This window comes from Amblyraja radiata, chromosome 9 (assembly GCF_010909765.2).
Source record: "Amblyraja radiata isolate CabotCenter1 chromosome 9, sAmbRad1.1.pri, whole genome shotgun sequence".
Classification (NCBI taxonomy): domain Eukaryota; kingdom Metazoa; phylum Chordata; class Chondrichthyes; order Rajiformes; family Rajidae; genus Amblyraja; species Amblyraja radiata.
The window spans coordinates 51,327,207-51,351,300 of record NC_045964.1 but is presented as its reverse complement, the minus strand read 5'-3'; the positions used below and the strand labels follow the sequence as shown (position 1 = coordinate 51,351,300).

The following is a 24,094-nucleotide window of genomic DNA, read 5'->3' as shown; positions in this document are numbered from 1 at the left end:
TTGACACACTAGTCCTGATGTAGGAAAGGACAAGTCTCTCAAATGTCTTCATTATGTGAGAAGTGAGCGCTACTGGTCTGTAGTCATTGTAGAGAGTGGGATGGGTCTTCTTTGGAACAGGTACCAGACAAGATGTTTTCCACAGCCTTGGAACTTAATCAATCATATAATCAATCAGTAACTTCAAAAGAAAAGTGGGTAACCACGAGAGAAAATGACTACCTCCTATACTGAAAGAACAATGATTTTGTGACCAGAAAAAATGAAGGAACTGCATATTTGAACCCTAGGTATCTCTGTTCTTCCAGGTCACACGGTGTCTTTCCATTCTCTCTGTATTCTCATTTCTGACTTTTCTTCCATCCGCTCCTCATCTTGCCGAGCATAAATGACAGCTGCAACCTACCCATCCTTAATTTGTTCATTAAAAGGACACAAAGTGATGGAGTAATTCAGCAGGCCAGGCAGACTCCCTGGAGAACGTGGATAGATAATAATTTGGGTTGGGATTCTTCTTCAGACTGATTGTGTTTGGGAGCGGGAAGCAAAGCTGGAAGAGATGAGGGGCAGGACAAAGTCTGGCGAGTGATAGGTGGATACAGGTGAGGGAGGGTTGATGGGCAAATGGTTCAACAAAAGCCAAGGATGAAAAGATAAAAGGTGTGAGGTAAGAATAGAGGAGATGTGAATTGTGAAGCCACAGAAAGGAATATAGGGGGAGGGGGAGAAATGGGTGGAAGTCCAGATTGGGGCAAACGGGTAGGGGAGAGAAGATTGGGGTGGGGTTTACTAGTAGTTACCCAAAGTAAAAGAATTCAATGTTCATACCATTATGGTGTCAGCAACCCAAGTGGAATGTAAGGTGTTGTTCCTGTAGTTTGCATGTGGCCTCATTCTGGCAAGTGGGGGTTAGTATGGGAATGGGAAGGGGAGTTAAAATGGTCAGCAACTGGGAGATTCTGCAGGCAAATTGAGCACAAGTGGTCGGTGAAACGGTCGCCAAGTCCATGCTTGGTCTTGCCGATATAAAGGAGGCCACATTGGGAACACCGAATGTAAGAGATTAAGTTAGAGGAGGTGCATGTGAACCTCTGTCTCACTTGGAAGAATTGCTGGGGATGTCTGCTATTTTTAAGCCACTTGGAATATAGAGCCACCTCTGGACATTATATGTGTGTAGAATTGTAATAGTGTTTACAGAGATGTTCATTACAACACATTTAAAATAAAATGGTAACATCACATCTCGTTTGAATTTTACATTTTTGCTTTGCGCTCTTTCTAGCTAAAAACTACAAAGTAATAATGAAAGCTGTATTCCAATAATATATTGTTCAATCCGTTAATTAACAACAAAAAAAGAGTATGCTGCATCATCCAGTAAGAATTCAGATGGAATAGATTAGCCTAATGTGATTATATTATTGTGTTTACTGGAATGCTGGAATGCTATTGTGATTCATAAACTCTGTCTCGCTGTTATCGGGCTGGACAGTTGATTTAGGGATTGGTTTCATGATAAAAGTCAGATTGTATGACGCAATCCGTTGTACAGGTGGTTGATGTGAACTGAAAGATAATTGCAAAATTGTGATATTAATTCCAATTACCTGGTGATTGTCATTGACGTGCTTTTTGAATGTGGAAGCCAGAAATCACAGCTCCTAAATATGGATGCATCAAGTCTATGCTATTTTTAATTACCCGTGTACCATGAGGTTGATTACTTGAGTAGCTTATCCCAAGTCTTGGTGGAACGAGCTGAGCTGCTTTTAATTTGAAAAGAGATTTGCATTCTGTTTCAGAAGAAGTGCGTTCCCTAGAGCAATTACATCGCAGTGCTGATTTGCTGCAGTGGAGACTGCAGCGTTTACATATTGCCCTCCCCTTTCCCCGCTCTGCTTACTACACCAGTCTCCTACCAGTATATTACTTCACCCCCTAAATGCATTGGAATGCCTAACTGAAATATCTGGTGGCTGTAAAATCAGTGAGATTTTTGATGTCCCAAGATGCAGACCAGTGTGGATTCACCGAAGATGGAATGCTTGTGGAGTTGCTGGAAGAAGCAGGGTATTCGATTTTTTTTTCATGTTTTGAAAGCAGTGAATCAAGAACGGTTATGACTGTACTAAAATGTGCTTTGTTCACCTGTAGCCTTTTTACTTGCTTTTTATTGCAGCAATGAAGTAACTTGTTGTGTAGCATACTGCTGTGGTTAGGTGTGGCGCAGACTAAAAATGCTGATAGAAAGCAGAAACAATTTTCATTGCTTTGTGTATGACTGCACAATCATTTCAGTGACTGGTTATTTATTCATCTGTGCTTCTAAATTGTGTGTTGATATTCTAGCTAAATAAATAACAGGGTAATGCTAGAATGAATGGGGATTATATATGTTATTGTCATTCTCTTTCTGAGCAGCATTTAACAGTAGAGCTGTCGAGCATCATTTTTCAAAGGGACACACCCATGGTGAAAGCAGTATTTTTCTCAAGGCTGACTATCTGTTATGTAGGAAGAAGATTAGTTTCATCTTTAGTTATATTGTTTAAAATTAAGAATTTTATATTTTGTTTGTGTTGCCTCACAGGCATCTGACAAGATATAAGCAATGATGATTGTGCTTGAAACAAAGTGAAGATGAACATATTCTAGTTATGCAATATACTGTAGTGTGACTCTTACTAAAATAATTTATACAGAGATGAGTTGAAGCATCTATTTGTATATCTAGTTCAAAAGGATCTAAAATCAGCATTGGGTGTGGCATCTGCCTCCGATTCAGTGCACAGAGGGCCTTGCAGCCATTTTTTTTCTCAGCATCATTCTGAATTCAGTCTAGACATGTTTGCAGCTGAGGTGAACAGTAATGAATATATCTAATTATCCTCCAAAAAGGAGTTATTTGTACTCGCAGCATAATTCTCAGCACACTGTTCTTGAACCATATCTTATTGGGACAAATTTTATTGACAGATTTCTTTTTATGAACCAAAGCCTTCCAGAATTTTCCATACTTAACGACCTGACATGTCACATTTTTCATAACAGGATAAATCTGCAGAAGCCCCCTCCCGTCTTGTTCCAGTCCAGAAGTTGAAATTCTGTTTTGTTGCAACATCACAGTGTATTATTCATATAAATCATCTGTTGCAGAGCAGAGTGTTTCAGCAACCACATTCATAAAATGATTATGTCCTCCTTTCATCAATTTATAGAAGAAGTTGTCAGCCACTTGATTATGAATACTGTTATTGTTCGTATGCAAACAGTACAGTTTTTCTTTTAAATTTTGTGATTCTTCCTTCTCTATGTGGAACAACTTGGCCTCATTTTGTTCTCGGTAAAATCCTATTGATGAACAATCCTGGAAATGTAGGTTATGTGTAAAAATAAAATGCAAACTTAAAAAATTAAAAAATACCTTGCATCATAAACACAGATTTTCCTACTTGTTGAACATGTTTGCAGATTCAATGGAATTTTTGTTTGTCATTATAAAAATATTAAATTCTACAAATAATCTGCACCGCAAGGTGTACTATGGAAAGAATCTGTTGAATCAGGGCGCAATGCTTTAACAGAATGATGACATCATAAACGTTTATGTTAAAAAAAAAGTAAGCCATTTCCCACAAATCATGTTGTAATGCTGCTGACTGCTTGAGATTTGGTGCTACGCCTATTTAAAACTTAAAAAAAAAATGAGAATGGCCTATAAGAAGATGCTTAAAATTCAACTCTTTTTTTTGATGGGTGATACCTTAGGATTCTTTGCAATAAATCTATTTCATAATCTTCACGCAGTAAGTGACATGTGTAAGGGATTGCATAATAATGCTTTACATTTTGGGTCCAAGATAAAGCTTTAAATAGTATGAAAATGCAGAGGAAACTTGCAAGAGGAGTACTTTGAGGGTATTATGGTAATAAGGCTGTAGATGTAATTTGATAAGGCTGGCTCTTCTCATTAAGCAGGCGAAGGCTGTATTCATCGTTTCGCAACCCAGCAGGAAGTAGAAAGTCTGACTCTTTGTTTAGAATTCTGTTCAGATGTATGAATTCACAATGGCTTCACTCGGTTTGTATATGTTTGATTCGCTTATTATTTTGGAAAAAAAGAATGAAATATCAAATTATATCTTGTGCAGTTTCTATATTTAGCAATGCTGAAGTGCAGTGGAGGATGTGCATATATTTAGTAAAGTGCAATGCTGTTAACGGTTGCTGTCTTGGGTGCTGGAATCATCTTGGAACTTGTTCAAGAAAGCAGATTCATAACATGCATAAAGCAGATGCCGCAGTTGTTTCTCATGGGGCCAGAAATGTTTTTTTTAGGTTCTTTGCAATTTGAACTAATTTAAATTGAAAGAAAATAATACTGACTTCGAGATTCATGTCTTGACCTTGAGCAAAGAAACGCAATACTCTTGGTGTAATTTGATGCAAAGAAGATAGCTGAGCCATGGTTTAACGCAGGAGAAGCCGATTGGATCTTTAAATGTGACTGGTTAGCATTCCTAATTTTAGACATAGATCAGTAGGAATGGCCAGATATTTTTTTCAGCACTCTGCTTGATCCACTGATCTCTAAAGAATCATGCTTCAGATTTCAGACAGAAGTACAAGAATAGAATATTTTGCTACAATTGTAGGTATTGTGGAGGCCACATTTGGAGGAAGGTGTGCCATTTTGGTTTCCTTCCGGCAAAGTGGGTGCTTAGTCATTAAGAATATTCTGGATTGAGATCAATAGATTTTTTTTTTAAACCCAGGTGACTCGTGAAATAAGGATTAAGCAGGAAAGTAGAGATGAGGGCAAAAATTTACTATCATTTTGCTGAATGGTATAGAAGGCTTAGTGTCACGTGGCCTTCACCTGCTCCTTACACTCTCATGCCTTCAGTAACCCATTTTGGTTGCGCCCTAGAATTAGCTCAATTTAAAAAAAATTGCCCACATCTTTTCAAAATTATTTTCTTCTTCGTAACGTTTTAAGGACTTCAAATTCTTTCTTTTACCAATTTTATGGAGTGGTTATTGGCTGCTGGATTATGAGTTTTGAAGATACATGCTAGTGGTTACATACAGCTTGATTAACTTGCATTTTTTTTTTGACACATTTGTCCATCCTCATGATATATTGCTTCAGTGGTTCCCACTGACCACAAATAAAGCTATGGGACTTTCTCTGTGGACGTGTAGGTTATAGCAAACATTCCACAGTTTCATGGCAATGTGCCGTCAATGCTGTCACTCGACCTTCCTCACAATTTTATTATATTTTTTGCTTAACTTGTCAGCTTGGCATTTATTCATTGGAATTGTTGAGGTCGAACCTTTAATAGACGATGAGAAATAACTCTAACATTCTGCATATTTTGAGATTAAAGTTAAAGACAATAGCAATATTTTGGGGAAGAGCTAGTAGCTGAAAGAATGTTCCCTGGAACGCTTCCCAACAACATCTCCATTGGATGAACAGCAGCAATTCAAGAAAGCAACCATTCTCAAATTCAGCTCCTCGGTGATAATTGCCAGCCTTGCTGACAAAAGCAACTTTCTAAGATTTTAATTAAATACACGGGAATGCAGGCGGCAGTATGCAGATGACATAAAAATTGGTGTTTATGGACTATGAAGGAGTTTGTCTTGGGTTGAAGCAGGATACAGATCAATGGGGGAAAAAGGACAAGGGAATAGTAGATGGGATTTAACCTGGACATGTGCAAAGTGATGCATTTTGGGAAGTTAAACCAGGGTAGAACATACACAGTGAATGGCTGGGCCTTGGGGAGTGTTGTTGAACAGAGAGACTTGGAAGTCCAGGTACATAGTTCCATGAAAGTGGAACACAGGGTTGACAAGTTGATGCCATTTATCAGCTATTGCGTTGGAACAGGATACTACAGCTGTACAAAATTTTAGTTTGCACACACTAATTATTGGCATTCTGGTCACTACACTCCAGGAAGCATGTGATTAAATCAGAGATTTAAGGATGTGATTAAATCAGAGATCATCAGCATTTAAGAGGTAACTTGAAAGGTACCTAAATGAGTCTGGCAAAGAGGGATATGGAATTAGGCAGGTGGGATTAGTACAGATGGACATGATGGTCAGCATAGGCTGAAGGTCCTGATTCTATGCTGTATAACTCTATGACTCTATATATGCCTAGAAATCAGATTGTGCAGCACTATTTATTAGACCCGCATGTGATTAAAAATTAACTTGTCACAGTGTGAGATGCTACTTTATCCATTGCCAGATTGTTCTGAGCCACTCTGGAAATTTGACTGAGCATTTTCCAGAGTATATCACGTGCGGGTTTGTTGTGATTTTTGCATCATATGCTCATCAAATTATGCTATTCCCTTGTGAAATTAGGATGCCCCACTGGGGGAAACATGGGAGAATTGTTTTGTTTTTTCTCTCTACGGTGCTGCAATGGAATAGGACCCCACCAAGGTATATTTAATAGTCATACAGCACGGAAACAGGCCCTACAGTCCAACCCATGCTGGCCAAGATGCCATATTTAAGCTAGTCTCATTTACCTGCATTTGGCCCATATCCCTCGAGACATTTCCTATCCATATAATATTTTTTACTTTGTGTAAACACCTTTTCAAATCCCTGTATGGTGAAGAGTCCTACCCTACATCAGGCCCAGATCCTAATCCTCCAATTATGGGCACAGTTTAGCTATGTCCATCTTGCATGCCTATGTGGTGCATTAGAATTATCTGGCATGCCTATTTGGTGCATTAGAATTACCTGGCATGAATATTTGGTGCATTCGAATTACCTGGCACGCCTGTTTGGTGCATTAGAACTTCTAGACTGTGAAGCCTTTATGATGATAGTCAGATCATAGACACAGCTTTTGTTGTCAGTGCTAGAGTTATCGTTTTAAATTGTGAAACGTCAGATTATAATTACCGATTGGAAAGTGAACAAGGAGGAGATGATGTATCAGCTGGTGGACACAAAATGCTGGAGTAACTCAGCGGGACAGGCAGCATCTCCGGAAAGAAGGAATGGGTGACGTTTCGGGTCGAGACTGATATCAGGGGAGTTGGGGGTTAAGCGCCTGCAATATCAATGGTCCAGAATTTGGTCAGAGGAGCACTTCTACTACACTTGGTCGCAACAAGGTATGTGTTTTTCCAAAAAAAGTTACTTTCATATTTCTTAGTGTCATGTGGTTGGAGTCTGCGATTGTGGGATTATTTGCATTTATTCATTAGTTATTCACTGGAGTCTCACTAGATTCTAGCACCTGCATTTAACTGGGGTATTGGAAAGATATGGATAGCTCTATCTTAACTATTCCCAGCTCTTTTCCCATCATTTGGAAACTGAATATTCCTCGTAAACATTTTAACTACACTGATCGAATCAGCCTGTTGTTTTACATGTCATTTGGTTTCCCTTCCTGTTAAGATTGATAGAAAATTAGCTTGGAACATAGAACAGTAGAGCACAGAAATGGGCCCTTCAGCCCACGATGTCTGTGCCGAACATAATGCCTAGCTGAACCGATCTTACCTGCCTGCACATGATCCATATTCCTCTATTCCCTGCATTTTAGTATGCCTGTCTAAAAGTTTCTGAAACATCACTCTCGTATGTACCTTTGCCACCACCCCGGGGAGTGCGTTCCTGGCGCTGACCACCCTCGTGTGTGAAATAAAAACTGCCCCGCACATATCCATTAAACTTTCCCCCTCTCATCTTATAGTTGTACCCTCTAGTATTGGACATTTCCACCCTGGGGGGAAAAGGTTCTGATTGTCTCCTCTATCTACTCCTCTCATAATTGTATACACTTCTATCAAGTCGCCCCACAACCACCATTCTAGAGAAAATGGTCCAAGTCCATCCAATCTCCTCCCCCGTCGCTGAAATCCTCTAATCCAGTCTGCATTCTGGTAAACCACCTCTGCACCCTCTCCAAAGCTTCCAAGCCTTTCCTGTAATGAAGCGACCAGACCATGCACAATACTCCATTAGCTATATCATGTTTAGATTGTGAAAGGGGTACCTAATCAGATCCTTCCAGTTTCCCATTACAAAGGTTACATTGAAATTATGCCTTCACCAATGCTATTTTGTAAATGATTTCCAGAAAGTGGATTTAAAGTAGAAGTGAAGTTCCTGGTTTGTTTATTGTATAGAATTAACAATTGTAAAAGTTTAAGCTGTGAAGAAACATTGTCAACTGGCATACAACATCAGCCCAATGATCCTCCCTGCTGAATAGCAACAGTAATGTGGAAATGGAACACACCTTGGGCCATTCAATGAGAACATGGCTGATTCCATGCATCAAATCCACTCCTTCCCAATCCCCACATTCCTCGATTTCCATACATTCCAGATATATGGTATCGAGAGGGTGGGGAATTCCAAATATTTATAAACTTTAGAATTTTTTCCTAATCTGTATCCTCTATAAAAAATACCTTGCATTGAGAATATGGCACCTGATCTACTTTTACCATCCACTTGTTGGAGGCTGGTTTACAGATGACATAGTGGACTGCATGTTATGGTTCGCTCTCGCATTCTGTATTGCAAGGAATCTCCCTGTAGTATCCTGACCATCTTTCCTTGTTCTACATTTTGGGTCACTTCCAGACAGTGACAGAAGAAAATGACATGTCAGTGTACAGAAGAGAAGAGAGCAGCTTGCAGTAGAACTGCAGTGTAAAGTTGCAGCATAATATATTTTGGCCTTTTTTTCTCTGCATCTCCCCATGGAAAATGAGAGCATTGGCACAAAGTAGTTGCATCAGTGCAATTCTCTTCTCGTTGTCTGACATCCTTGTGTCTCCTTTTCATCTGCTAATCAAACCTCCTCACATGTATCCACCTGCCACTTTGTCCTCCTCCCCCTCCCCCCCCCACCTCTTTTCCATCTTTCTACGCCCCCTTCCCACAACCACTGAAGAAGAGTTCCAACCTGAAACGTCATATATCCAAATGTTCCAGCTATGCTGTCTGACCTGCTGAGTTACTCCAACACTGTTTTATATTCAAGATTCCAGCATCTGCTTCTAACACTAGTTCCTTGTGCCTCAGTGGAATTGTTTAACACTTGGTATGATGTTTTCCCTGCCTGTTCTGTACAGAACCAGGTTATACATTTAAGGGGGCCAGCTATTCTAGACTGGAGTGAAAAATGATTTCTGCACCCAGAAGCATTTGATCTATTGAATTCCTTGCATAAGAATGCGATGGGAGCACCTTCGATGTGTATATTCAAGTTAGAGATTAATAGATCTTTCGATATCAAGAAATCCAGAGACTTGGGGTTGGTCAGGAAAGTGCCTACAGGCTGAAATATTAGCAAAGAATAATGAGTGAGTGAATAATGAGTGAATGGGTTTATTGGCCAAGTATTCACATGCAAGGAATTTGTCTTGGTGCTATCAGTAAAACACAGCTTATACTTTCTATCATTTGGTATTTAAGGAGAGAAAAAAATGTCCACCAATTGTGGACTTCGACAACTAGCTAAGCAAAACTATCTTGCTTATCTGGAAAAGTTCAATGACTGTTCCTGACATTCAGAAATTATATAAAAGCTAACTATATAGTTTGGTTTAAAAAAGGAAAATGGTGCAATTCCTACTTTATCATTTGAGAGGACTGGACACACCAGTATCAGGCTTGGGTTATTTGACAAGGACCAGCCTACCTGTGCTTCAGGAATGTCCCTTTTAAGGTGCAGGCAACCAAAGGTGTAGCTGGAAAGCGGATCAGTGCTGCAGAAATAAATGAAAATTGTCTGTTGCCAAGAGCCCAAGGAGCCTGAAATAGATCAGGGTCACCACTAGCTTCAGGGCCTTGCTTCTGCTGTAAATCATCAAGTAGCCAGTAATCCTGCCTGCTGAAAAGCAGGCCGCTATCAATTTTAAATCATAATAATCGAAGCAGGAACCCCTCGGGCCATTCAATTAAGTCAGAGCTCTTACTGCATGCCAAATGAGAGTAGATCTGTGTGTCCCTCGATTCCTCTAGAATCCAGATATCCCTTAATCTCCATGTTAAATTAATTCAATGGCTAAACGCTGATGCCCCAATTCCAAATTTTAAATATTCCTGTGGATGTTGACCACCTCCTATTCCTAGTTTGCGTGTAATTTCAAAACAGTCTGAATCCCAATGCATCTTTCCAATGGAACACATAATCACAATCCCACATAAACTCAATCCCAACTCGGATAGCAGAATTCAGCTGCTCTGTGCCCATTGATGGGTACTTTAGATGCAGGCACACTTTTGACATTGTTCCACTGGGTAAAATATTGGGAAGGGTATTAATACATGCAGTGCCACAGCCACTGGGAAGAATGAGCAGATTGAGACAATGTACATTGTGGACGATGCCACATTGGTGCTCTGTGCTCCAGATTATGCCATGTATGCCCTTTCCACAGTTGACCATGCAGGCAGAGCAGGGAAAACTCACTACTCACCCCATTGCTGCCCCACCATTAAACCCTTAAACACCATTATTTAACGGTATGATGGATTACTTGCTGGTTAGTTGCTGATTGATTTCTATGGAATTTTGCTTTAATTCAGCAAGTTGTTCAGCCATTTCAAATTGTTGTCTCTAAATGGGGCAGAAACAGCCCAAAATATTTTCTTGGCTCTGAGACTTTTGCAAATAATCAGATATGGTTTAGTGTTTATTCCTCTTGGAGAACAGCATCACATGGAGAATGAGCTAATGGCTCAGAGCATGGGACATACAGAGCTGCCAAGTAGTACGGATTTTCAGTATTTTGTACGGAAATGCATTAAGAAGACAGATGTATGGATTTGCTTTGTAAAATAGGGATTTATAAAAAATCAGCTAACTTCCTGTGTCATCTATGGGTCACAGACTGTTCGGTGAGGGAGAAGGAGAGAGGGAGTGGGAGGGAGGGAATAAGAGGGAGGGAGAAAAAAAGGGAAGGATGGAGGGAGCGAGAGAGGGAGGGAATGAGAGGAAGGGGACGAGAGAGCGAGGGAGGGAGAGGGAGGCTTCCAAAAGCAGGAAGCAGCCGTTCAAACAGCAGTATACAAAGAGATGGCAATGAATGCACTGTTAAGTAGGGTGCGTAAAAGACATGTCAATTGGTAGCAAAGTTATGCATTCTTGTACTCTTTCAGCAAAAAGGCACCGCGTAAAAAGACTGATTTCCTCAGGAAAATACTGTTTTCAGGTACTAGAATACCGAAATGCTATGACAAAACTTAGCAGCTCTGGACATATTGCTGGAACAGAGGGAATGTGAGAAGAGATCTTGGCTTGCAGTCTTATATACCCACACTTGGGTAGGAACATATCTCTTAACGGAACCTCAGCAAGGAATAATGTGTGACATGTGTAATTCAATGAAGAATCCGCATTGAAATATGCCACTTTCTTCAGTGCGATGTGAGGATGGCTTTACCACCGACTGCCGAGGTGGATCCATGGCTTGAGCTGCTTCCAGTCTGATGGATTCAGCTACATAATTTCCAAATTTGTGGTACATTTTCAGATATAGGAGGTCCCAAATATTCTAGATTGCAAGAGAGCAGAGTGCATTTCTTTCCCTGTTGCCACAGCATTAGAAGTTGCATTGAGCAAATGTCTTTGCAAGCTGCGCAGATATCCCTGTAGCCTTTCAGTTCACCATTGCAGGGGCTACTCTTCTGTTCAAAGTAATGCCACAGCCACAAGTGATTTCTCCTCCTCCGTATCCAACTGGTGTGTCCACACACAGTCCACAGAGCAGTTCAGTACCTAACATACTAGCAGTAGTCATAATGCCCTCGTCCTGCAGCAGTCCATAGCACCATCCACGTGTGTATGATCACAACAACAAACTGTGACTGCTGAGTGATGTGGGCTTTCTACTGATGACATGGCTCAGCTCTGATCCAGAGCCCATGCACTCATAGTCAGTGTTCAATCATAATCGTAATTTATTAGCCAAGTTTGTTTTGCCACATACGAGGAATTTGATTTGCCATACAGTCATACCAAAAAAGCAACAAGACACACAACTACAAAAAATTTCAACAATTTCAGATAACTCATATTCTCCAACTCATCGACCAATCATCCCCTCCCAACTTGAATCCAACTATCACTGCCAGTTATTGCCCTTTACCTTTCCATCACTTCTCTCTAGTAGCTTTCCTCCATCTACTCCACCAGTATGAAGAAGGGTTCTGATCCAAAATGTCATCTGCCTGTTTTTCTGCACAGATGTTGCCTGAACTATTGAATTCTTCTGGCAGTTTGTATACTTTCTCAAGATTCCAGCACCTGCAGTCTCTGGTGCATCCAGTTCACATTCTCTATTTCTGTCAGGATTGACCAGTTCTGCTGTAAATTATCAATCTGCAATAATAACTTCATATTTTCATTTTCCATTGAAATATGGATGAAATTGTGGGTGTGTCCTACTGCATGACAGTTTCTACATGTTCCTTTGGTTGTTATTCTAATTAATTTACTAAAAACTGCTCTAATTCATTTATTAAAAAGATGGTGTTTTCAACAATTTATCACCACAGAAAATTTGGCCTCATCCTGTAAGAAACATTTCCCCTGTCTCATAAATCCTTTATATATCCTATCATCAATTTATAGACACTATAACAAAGAGCATAGATTTAGGGTAAGGAGTGGTGGGCTAAAGGGTATGTTTCACTGCTATAGGGAGGTTTCACGGCTGTCGGGTCATGATCCATGACCCGTACTGTTGCTACGCTACTTCAAATGGATTACACGCGATGAACTGCAGGTAGGCACTTACCATTGTTTCCAGCGTAGCGGGGCCGTTAAACCCCACTGAAATTGTCAGTTTTTGCGCTGTAAATAATTATGGAAATCGGGATAAGCGTGTGAGACATTTAGCATACTTCAGAATTCCAAAAGTGAGGAGAAATGACGGTAGATAGAAACGAGAGCTGAAGGGACAACAGCCAGAGTGCTTGGCGAACATTGGCCGTTTGCTCACTGCATTTCATCAACAGTAAGGCATTATTTGTGTTATTTCTTGATTCCTTTGGCATCTTAAAAAGTTTCAGAAGTGATAAATCTGGCTGTAATTTTTTTAAATCGCCCATGGTTCTCGTGGGTTTTTACATACAAAATGAAAACGCATCTGAAGAAAAATTTACAGCCAGATTTATCACTTCTGAGAATTTTTAGATACCAAAGGAATCAAGAAAAAACACAAATAATGCCTTACTGTTGATGAAATGCAGTGAGCAAACGTGATAATTCCCAATATTTTCAATGTTTACCAAGCATTTTAGTTGCTGTAGTCCCTTCAGTTCTCGCTTCTCTATGCCTTCATTTCGCTTCACGTTTGGAATTCTAAAGTTGGGTACATGTCTCTCACACTTACCCCGACTTCCACAATTTTTTTCAGCGTAAAAATTCAACATTTTGGCGGTTTTTAACAGGTAGGAAAGTACGCGTTTCTAGCATTAATAACATATACCGGAAGTGACGGATGTCTTCCAGTTGGATTTAGCGGCTCCGTGCGTCGAGCCCTATGACCCGGTGACCTTACGTGCAACCCCCCTATATGCCCCTGATTTCTACAAATGTGAACTCATTATATTTTCATCAGTCATAGGAGCAAAGTTAGACCATTCGGCCCATCAAGTCTACTCTTATTCAATCATGGCTGATTTATCTTTCCCTCTCAACCTCATTCTCTTGCCTTCTCCTCATAACCTTTGGCACCATTCTAATCAAGAACCTGTTAATCATTTAATGTTGGTGACTCTCTGTGTCTATCTTTCCTAATGTTGTGGCTCACTATATCTTGGTGAACTCTGCACATCTTGCAATGCCACCAGCTTGCTTGTAACTGCTGTGCTCTGACAAGGGGAAATGAAATGTTCTCAACATTCTTGACATTGGGAACACCTGTGACTGCCTTTATCTGATGGTGCGTCATTAGTGGGAATATGTTGCTGATATGTCTCCACATTAGTGGAAGAGAGTTCACATGGTCTCAGGAAGCCCTGGTGTGACGCATGCAAACCCCCCTACGAGATGGAAACTGACCTGTGATAGCAGCAATCACAACTTAATAATAGTAAACTTGGACAATAGAAGTCTCAATTTTCATTGCAGCATCAAAACATACTGTGGCATCTTTTTGTAGAGTAAATCGACTGAATTTGGCCAGTTGCTGCACGATTACAGGTGTTCAAATGGAACTGGCTGTCTCCTCCATGCTGGGAATGAGTGGGCTCTAACATTTGCAATGTTCTGCAATGTTACAGCTGGACTCCTGTGTGCTGCTTGACAATAAATACATGCAGGCTTTCCAACAGCTCTGCTAATGCACAATCCAGTCTATCGCCCTTTTTATCCAGGCTTTACCATCAAAGTCATCTGTGCACTTTTCTGCAGCAAAACTAGCATGCAAGCTCCATTTTGGTGATGTGACAACTCTACAGATCCTGCCTTTAACACAGTGATTACTGTGGTGATTACTGTGAGCACGAAATCCAGTAAGAGTGTGTTAGTAGCTCCATTTTCTTGCTCTTATATCATTGACTATTCAGGTTGGGATTGTCAGTATATCTATTTAAAGAAAGATATGATTTTATTGAATGACAAGATAATGAAATTGAAGCATCTAAATACCAGCTGCTGTTTGTAAGTCTGAAGAAGTTGTAGTGAAGAGGAATGTAATAAGGGGAGGGGGGTACAACAAAATAGAGAGAGTACAGAGGAGATTTACTAGAATGTTGCCTGGGTTTCAGCAACTAAGTTACAGAGAAAGGTTGAACAAGTTAGGGCTTTATTCTTTGGAGCGTAGAAGGTTAAGGGGGGACTTGATAGAGGTTTTTAAAATGATGAGAGGGATAGACAGAGTTGACGTGGAAAAACTTTTCCCACTGAGAGTAGGGAAGTTTCAAACAAGGGGACATGACTTGAGAATTAAGGGACTGAAGTTTAGGGGTAACATGAGGGGGAACTTCTTTACTCAGAGAGTGGTAGCTGTGTGGAATGAGCTTCCAGTGAAGGTGGTGGAGGCAGGTTCGTTTTTATCATTTAAAAATAAATTGGATAGTTATATGGATGGGAAAGGAATGGAGGGTTATGGTCTGAGCGCAGGTATATGGGACTAGGGGAGATTATGTGTTCGGCACGGACTAGAAGGGTCGAGATGGCCTGTTTCCGTGCTGTAATTGTTATATGGTTATATGGTTATATGGGGTGTGGGAGGTTAGATATTAACCATCTTCCGTAGTATCTGTCAATGTAATTGACTTTGTTACTGCTCCTCCAAAAATGTTATGCACATTTCTCTGAGTTAAGGTGACAAAGTATAAGAGCAGGGAGGTTCTACTGCAGTTGTACAGGGTCTTGGTGAGACCACACCTGGAGTATTGCGTACAGTTTTGGTCTCCTAATCTGAGGAAAGACATTCTTGCCATAGAGGGAGTACAGAGAAGGTTCACCAGACTGAATCCTGGGATGGCAGGACTTTCATATGAAGAAAGACTGGATAGACTCAGCTTGTACACGCTGGAATTCAGAAGATTGAGGGGGGATCTTATAGAAACTTACAAAATTCTTAAGGGGTTGGACAGGCTAGATGCAGGAAGATTATTCCCGATGTTGGGGAAGTCCAGAACTAGGGGTCACAGTTTAAGGATAAGAGGGAAGTCTTTTAGGACCGAGATGAGAAAATCATTTTTTACACAGAGTGGTGAATCTGTGGAATTCTCTGCCACAGAAGGTAGTTGAGGCCAGTTCATTGGCTATATTTAAGAGGGAGTTAGATGTGGCCGTTGTGGCTAAAGGGATCAGGGGGTATGGAGAGAAGGCAGGGATGGGATACTGAGTTGGATGATCAGCCATGATCATATCGAATGGCGGTGCAGGCTCGAAGGGCCGAATGGCCTACTCCTGCACCTATTTTCTATGTTTCTAAAGCAATCGGTGCGATGGGTCTGTTTGGGTGCAGTTGATTGTTATTTGCACCTTTTAAATGAGATAATGTTATTAATACGTGTTTTACATTATGTAAGGGTGCAATACTTTTCATTGGTGAACGATTGGCAGTTTCCAATTTTAATTGAGGTGTGTTGTATTGAGCAGGGTCAAACTAGAAGTAAGGTTGGGAAAAGATATACCATTTCACAGATATGCTACATTCACAGATCTTGACTGCGTAAAAGAATGTTCACTGATGTGCACCATATTTTGACACTTTTGCTCTAACATCTTGTCTTTTTGCAATCATTTGCATTTTGCTGTCATGCAGAATTCATGTGTAATTTATGTGTAATTTGTGTTTGTGTATTTTGTCTGAGTCTGCTTGTGATGTTGTTGCAAGCAAGATTTTCATTGTACCTGTACTTCACCGTGCATGTAACATATGACAATAATCCTGATTAGACTTTCAACATTGTGTCCAGATAGTTGGTCTGGTTGGTTGGTGTGGGTGCTGCGAGACGGCTACCCTGCCAGCAGCGTGTTAGTCAATGCTACTTTTTTGGGAGGTTTTTAAATGTCCAAATGTTTGTTTTAATGTCTCTCGGTGTGTCTTGTGTGGGGGGTGATGCGGGAGGGTAAGGGGGGGAACCATTTTCGGTCGTCTCCTCCACAGAGAGGCAACTTTTTCCATGTCGCCTCCCTCGCGGCCTAACATCAAGGATTGGTGCGGCCTTTCCTGGAGATGGGCCCGGAGCTTCGGCAGTGGGCGCAGCGTGAACTTTTCATCGCGGAGCGGGCGAGCCCTCGCTGGGGGTCGCCAGAAGGGAGTGCTCCGATCGCTGGCCCGCGACAGCCTGAAGCCGCGGTCTGTGGAGATTCCAGCTGGCGCGACGTCCGGAGCGGGATCCCTCGCCGGGGATCCCTGGAGAAGAGCTCCGACCGCCGGCCCATGGCCTACAGCAACTTGAAGCCGCAGTCTGCGGTGCATCTAGCCGCGGGCGCGGCGTTGACTTACTTACTTATCATTTGGAGCGGGATCCCTTGCCGGGAATCCCTGGAGAAGAGCTCCGACCGCTGGCCTGCGGCCTACGTCATCTTCAAGTCGCGGTCACCGGTAGGGAAACACCGATTCGGGACTTACCTTGCCTCTACATCTGGCCGCCCGGAGCAGCAACTGCGGAGGTTTATGGTCCCGACCACGGGGAAAAATGGAGGAGGACTGACTAAACTTTGTGCCTTCCCCCACAGTGATGAATGCTGTGGTGGATGTTTTGTGTTAAATTTTTTATTGTGTATTGTGTGTTCTTTTTATTGTACCGCTGCTGGCAAGTTCATTTCACTGCACTTCATGGTGTATGTGACGAATAAATCTGACTCTTGACTATTGAGAACGGTTATGCATCACATCTTTAGCATGGATTTCGGTTTAGCAAGTGTTTTATCTTTAAGTAACTTTTCATTTAAAGTGCAAATGTTAACTCTCTAAAGGAACAAATCTCCAACTCCTCCTTGTGTGGGTTGGTAACTGTAAAATAAATGGTCATTTAAATAGACTCTGTTGTAGTGTACATTTGATTGAATATAAAGCCGGTTTCTAAATGATACTAGCACGTCAAATAATGTCTCATAGTGAGCAAAATATTATAGATATTTGCATTTCTCTTTCAAAGGTATTAAACTGTACACTGCCACCGATCTTGTAAACAAGTTCGGCAGCCATTTTGTAAAGGGAATTCAAAGCTATGTTCCAGTGTTCCTGGTGAATGTTTTGCTAACATGGGAGGTTATTGATATTTATGGTGATACAGGCATTTGTTAAGCCATTAAATTCATGAAGATTTCTGGTTTATTTGTAGTAGACGGCCTTCATTTCAACGATTCTAGTTTAATCATTTTTCCTGCACAGAATTATCTGAGTACTTTGTATTGCATCTGCTGCACTAAGATAAGGCAATTATAAAGAATGTTTGCCAAAATAAAAATTCCCCTTTGCACAATATTCTTAATTGACTGTCCTGCAGTTTAGTAGATTCCACAAACAAAAGATGTCCATGCATACTTACCGTGGGTAATTAGATAGAATGCAATAATTTAGTTTTATTAGATGAGCTGACAGCTTCAAGACGTGCAGTATCATTGGAAGGTAATGTTTCTGTGTATATTCCTGATTTTAGCTATGTTTCAATAAAATATCAGGTTTTGCCTTTCATGTAGACGTCGTCTTTTTTTCCTGAAATATTATCATGAAATGGTGAAAGAGTTACTAGCATTTTTTAACATGTATGTTAGAAATTGGAGCCTTGAAGAGGCATTAGGATGTTTGGGGACAAATTTGAATTGGAGTGTTTTGCTGCACTAAATGGGTACAATCCATTGTCAAATTAGAATCCCCCCCCCCCCCCCCCCCCCCCCCCCCCCCCGCAATCTCAAAATTGAAACAACCTTGCTTTAACAAAAATGAACTGTTGTCGTTCTCTCTCCTTTAAGAGTGTTAATTCTAAATCTGCTTGTTTCACACTTTGCAGTTGCCATAGTTTTCATGTACTGATTCATGGGAAGTGGGTGAATGCTTTTAAAGTGATCTCTCCATGGCGACCTGTGGCTGCTATGAAAATGAGGGACAACAAGGTGGAAGGAGAGTGAGGGCTGGAGATGTGGCTGAAGTACTAGTGCATGGTTTTTTGGGGAGTGAACCCGTGGGCATGCAATGGCCATGGGTAGCCTGAATCCCTGCGATCAGTGCTTCATAAGAGGCTGCAGAGAGGCTTGCCAGCCCTGATTTAATTTAAAATTCTAAGCGATACTTCTTCCGTATATGTAAACAATTGACTTCAGAATTAATTACAAAGGCCGTAATTGTAAAAATTTCATTGACATTTATTTGTTAATTATTTAACTGCATGAAGTGATAACATTTCATATATCAAGAATGGGTGCAAAACACATTTATGTTCAACTCGTATGTAAAAAGACCTATGCATTTAGGGTCTGAAGAAGGGTTTCGACCTGATGTTGCCCATTTCCTTTGCTCCATAGATGCTGCCTCACCCCCTGAGTTTATCCAGCATTTTTGTCCATCTTCGATTTTCCAGCATCTGCAGCTCCTTCTTAAACACTTAGTTCCAGTTTTTCATCAGTTTTGTTCCCCAGCTTTGGGGAAATATGTTGTCAGTCTACAGTTCTAACATCCTGGAATGAAATAGTTTATCATCATTGCAGCATTCAGTGTAATCAAATAAGATAAATATATTCAATTTTGTTCACCCTACCAGATCTCACATCTGTATCCATTGGGATTAAAATTAATTTATCTATTAAATCTATTAAATGCATAATGTAGTGGCTTGTGCCTTTGAATTTAGTTCTATTGACACCAGTGAAAGAATGTTTCAGCAGCCACATGTGCTGCTATATGATTTTAGATTAAAATCATTTGGTTATCCAATTATGTGCATTTTCTATATTATTTCCTTCCTGATTATGACTGTAGAACCCCATCAGATTCAGCTGCTGATGGTATAAAAAGCAAAAGGCTCTAAAATGGCTTTTGTTTCAATATATTGATCGGGCAATGCTGGAAACCTGCAGTGTTAGTGTCGTTTACCTTTGTTCTGCTGTTTAATTGAAGACACTAATTGGTGCGGCTTTGGTTCCTACTCCAGGAGGACCTTTTGTCCGCATTAATAGAGTGTAAACCAGAACAGACATACTCCTGTGGATGAGGTAGACTTGTTCCACTGGTACTAGCATTCATTAAAAATCCCTTGGTATTATTCAAAATAAAGTATGTTGAGTTCTCTTGGACCCTGACTGTTCCCTCAAATCTGACTAATCTCCACTTTTGAAGTCTTGTGTGTCTGGCACTTTTGCTTTCAAAGTTTGTATTTTAATGTAATTTATCATATGTTTAATGACATCTGAAATATGCAATAATCAAGAAGTGATGGATATGTTTTAAAAGCAAAACAAGGAAAACATGATTGTCAGTATAATTGCAGGAGACTGAAGGGTGATATTATAGCAGTGTATAAAATCATCCTCATCCGTGAAATACAGTGGTGGGGTGTTATGGCCTGGGCATGTATGGCTGCTGAAGGTACTGGCTCACTTATCTTCATTGATGATACAACTGCTGATGGTAGTACAATAATGAATTCTGAAGTGTATAGACACATACTATCTGCTCAAGTTCAAACAAATGCCTCAAAACTCATTGGCCGACGGTTCAATCTACAGCAAGACAATGATCCTAAACATACTGCGGAAGCAACAAAGGAGTTTCTCAAAGCTAAAAAATGGCCAATTCTTGAGTGGCCAAGTTAATCGCCCGATCTGAACCCAAATGAGCATGCCTTTTATATGCTGAAGAGAAAGCTGAAGGGCACTAGCCCACAAAACAAGCATAAGCTAAAGAGGGCTGCAACACAGGCCTGGCAGAGCATCACCAGAGAAGATACCCAGCAACTGGTGATGTCCATCAATCGCAGTCATTGTATGCAAAGGATGTGCAACAAAATACTAAACATGACTACTTTCATTTACATGGCATTGCTGTGTCCCAAACATTATGGTGTCCTGAAATGGGGGAACTATGTATAAACACGGCTGTAATTTCTACATGATGAAACAAAAATGTTTAAAAATGGCCTTTATTAAAATCTGACAAAGTGCACTTTTACCACATGTGATTTTTTTTCTATTACAAATCACAAATTGTGGAGTACAGAGGCAAATAAATAAATGACGGGTCTTTGTCCCAAACATTATGGAGGGCACTGTGACTATGTTACTCGCCACACGATTATAAATAGCTTTCCACTGTTTAACTGCACCAGACATCACCCTTGCTGAATTTGTGTGTTTAGCACATCGTCCCCATTTCTTTGAGGGCTCTCGGGAAATTGAATCCATCTGTCCTATCAAATCGAAACAGCGCAACTGTAGCAGCAAATTCTATTTTTAAAAAATAGGTCTAAACTACTGGGACCAGGGTAGAACCTGCAGAACTGAAAAGGAATGTAAATTTATTTAGCTCATTGCCATATCGTCAAGCATTCTATGACCTGGCCAGTACCTCAATGCAAGAAATATGGTTTATACGGGTATAACCACTGCTGTTACCTTCATCCATTACTCTGATGCTTTTTTATTTTATAGATGCAATCCGGGCTGGTGTATTTAGTTATCAGTTAATTCACTGCTGTTACTTGGATAACTGATTTCAAACAAATCCTTTTCCCCAGGGTGGAAATGCCAAAGACTAGAGCACATAGTTTAAGATGGGAGGGGAAATGTTCAGAGGAAAACGGTTAATGTTGGTGCAGACATAAGGGATGAAGGTCCTTCTACTGTGCTGCACTGCTTGCTCTATGTTCTTAAATGAAAACTCAGTAATTAGCAAATATGCAAAATATTCACAAATGTTAAGGAAATTTTAAGATAAGTGAGTGTGTTAAACAGGTTGGTACTGGACTCCAAGAAAGGGACTTTGTAGAGTGCCTTTGTGATGGATTCTTAGACCAGCTTGTATTGGAACCTACCAGGGAGGAGGCAATTCTGGATTTAGTGTTATGTAATGAACCGGATTTGATAAAGGAACTTGAGGTTAATGAGCCATTAGGAGGTAGTGACCATAATATGGACAGGTTTAATCTACAATTGGAGAGGGAGAAATGTAGATCGGAGGTGTCAGTGTTACGGTTGAATAAGGGGACTATGGAGCCATGAGAGAGGAGTTGGCCAAAGTTGATTGGAAAGATACCCTAGCAGGGATGACAGTGGAACGACAATGGCAGGTATTTCTAGGAATAATACACAAGGTGTAGGATCAGTTCATTTCTAGGAGGGAGAAAGATTCCAAGGGGAGTAAGGGGTGACCGTGGCTGACAAGGGACAGTATAAAAATAAAAGAGAAGTATTATGTAGCAAAGATGAGTTGGGGGTAGAGTGCTGACATGGATAGAAAATTGGTTGGCAGACAGGAAACACAGAGTAGGGATGAACGCGTATCTTTCAGAATGGCAGGCAGTGACTAGTGGGGTACCGCAAGTCTCGGTGCTGGGACCGTAGCTATTTACAATATACTTCAATGATTTGGATGAAGGGATTTAAAGTAACATTAGCAAATTTGCAGATGACACAAAGCTGGGTGGCAGTGTGAACTGTGAGGAGGATGCTATGAGAATGCAGGGTGACTTGGACAGGTTGTGAGAGTGGGCAGATGCATGGCAGATGAAGTTTAATGTGGATAAATGTGAGGTTATCCACTTTGGTATAAAAAACAGGAAGGCAGATTACTATTTAAATGGCGTCAAGTTGGGAAAAGGGGAAGTACAATGGGATCCGGAAGTCCTTGAATCATCAGTTTATAAAAGTAAGCATACAGGTGCAGCAAGCAGTGAAGAAAATAAATGGCATGTTGGCCTTTATAACAAGAGGAGTCAAGTATATGAGCAAAGAGTTCCTTCTGCAGTTGTACAGGGCCCTAGTGGGACCACACCTGGAGTATTGTGCGCCGTTTTGGTCCCCTAATTTGAAGAAGAACATTCTTGCTATTGAGGGAGTGAAAAGTAGGTTTACAAGGTTAATTCCCGGGATGGCGGGACTGCCATATGCTGAGAGAATGCAGCGGCTGGGCTTGTATACTCTGTAGTTTAAAAGGATGAGAGGGCATCTTATTGAAACATCTAAGATTGTTAAGGGCTTGGACACGCTAGAGGCAGGAAACCTGTTCCCGATGTTTTGGGGGAGTCCAGAACCAGATGCCAGAGTTTAAGAATAAGGGGTAAGCCATTTAGAACGGAGATGAGGAAACACTTTTTCCTCACAGAGAGCTGTGAGTCTGTGGAATTCTCTGCCTCAGCGAGTTGTGGAAGCTGGTTATCTGGATACTTTCAAGAGAGAGCTAGATAGGGCTCTTAAAGATAGCGGAGTCAGGGGACATGGGGAGAAGGCAGGAACGGGGTACTGATTGGGGATGATCAACCATGATCACATTGAATGGCTGGCTCGAAGGGCCGAATGGCCTACTCCTGCATCTACTGTCTATTGTAAAAGAACACATGCTGACTGAATGGGAGGACAGTAAGATACACATGCAGAATCAAATTATACATAAATATATTATGCAACATTTCTAAAAGAAAGGAAATTACAAAAAATAAGACTAGTGCAAAAATATAATTGGAAGAAAAACAAGATTGGAAGATCTGGATTTCATCCTTCACATAGGAGAGTTGTGTACAAGAGTCTGATTACAGCAGGAATGAAGCTATTTTTGAATCTGGTGGTACATGCTTTCAAGCTTGAGACCTCGTCTTACCATTGCTAAAACCAAAATGGATGCCACTCTCTGTCTCTAATCAGTGAGTGGCCATTTCATCATCATCATCATCATCATCAATCAATCAATCAAAGACTATTGTCAATCAAAAATACACCAACAAATGCAAGTCTGCAACATAAAACGACAACAGAATAAAATAGATAAAAGACAAGATAGATAAAATTGATAATTGTTGCGGTGCATTATATGGAATTCAAGAGTCTGATGGCTCGGGAAGAAGCTGTTGAAAAACCTGGCCTTTCTGTTCCTTATACTGCAATATCTTTTGCCCGAGGGCAGCAGAGTGAACTGTCCATGATGGAGATGTGTGGGTCTGCTGTCCATCTGAAAGGGGGAAAAAAAACACATCATACCTGAATGGGAGGATAGCAAGATATACATTCCCACAACACCTTCTGTAATTGGAAGAGATGGAGGATATTCTTGCCTTAGAGGGAGTACAGAGAAGGTTCACCAGACTGATTTCTGGGATGTCAGGACTTTCATATGAAGAAAGACTGGATAGACTCGGCTTGTACTCACTAGAATTTAGAAGATTGAGGTGGGATCTTATAGAAACTTACAAAATTCTTAGGGGGTTGGACATGCTAGATGCAGGAAGATTGTTCCCGATGTTGGGGAAGTCCAGGACAAGGGGTCACAGTTTAAGGATAAAGGGGAAATCCTTTAGGACCGAGATGAAAAAAACATTTTTCACACAGAGAGTGGTGAGTCTCTGGAACTCTCTGCCACAGAAGGTAGTTGAGGCCAGTTCATTGGCTATATTTAAGAGGGAG

The 24,094-nt window shown here is 40.8% G+C and overlaps 1 protein-coding gene across 5 annotated transcripts in view; it reads left to right on the top strand.

Annotated features, from left to right (window-relative positions):
* rtn1 (reticulon 1) overlaps positions 1-24,094 on the top strand; it is a 134,115-nt gene that overhangs the window by 93,413 nt on the left and 16,608 nt on the right. Inside the window, exon 1 of one of the 5 annotated variants that reach the window (XM_033027395.1) lies at positions 1,823-2,073. The exons of the other annotated variants lie outside the window; for them this stretch is intronic. Within the exon in view, the coding sequence (XP_032883286.1) occupies positions 2,013-2,073 (61 nt within the window). The 5' untranslated portion in view covers positions 1,823-2,012. Of the gene's footprint in view, positions 1-1,822; positions 2,074-24,094 lie in introns of those variants that run through there. 5 annotated transcript variants of the gene reach the window in all.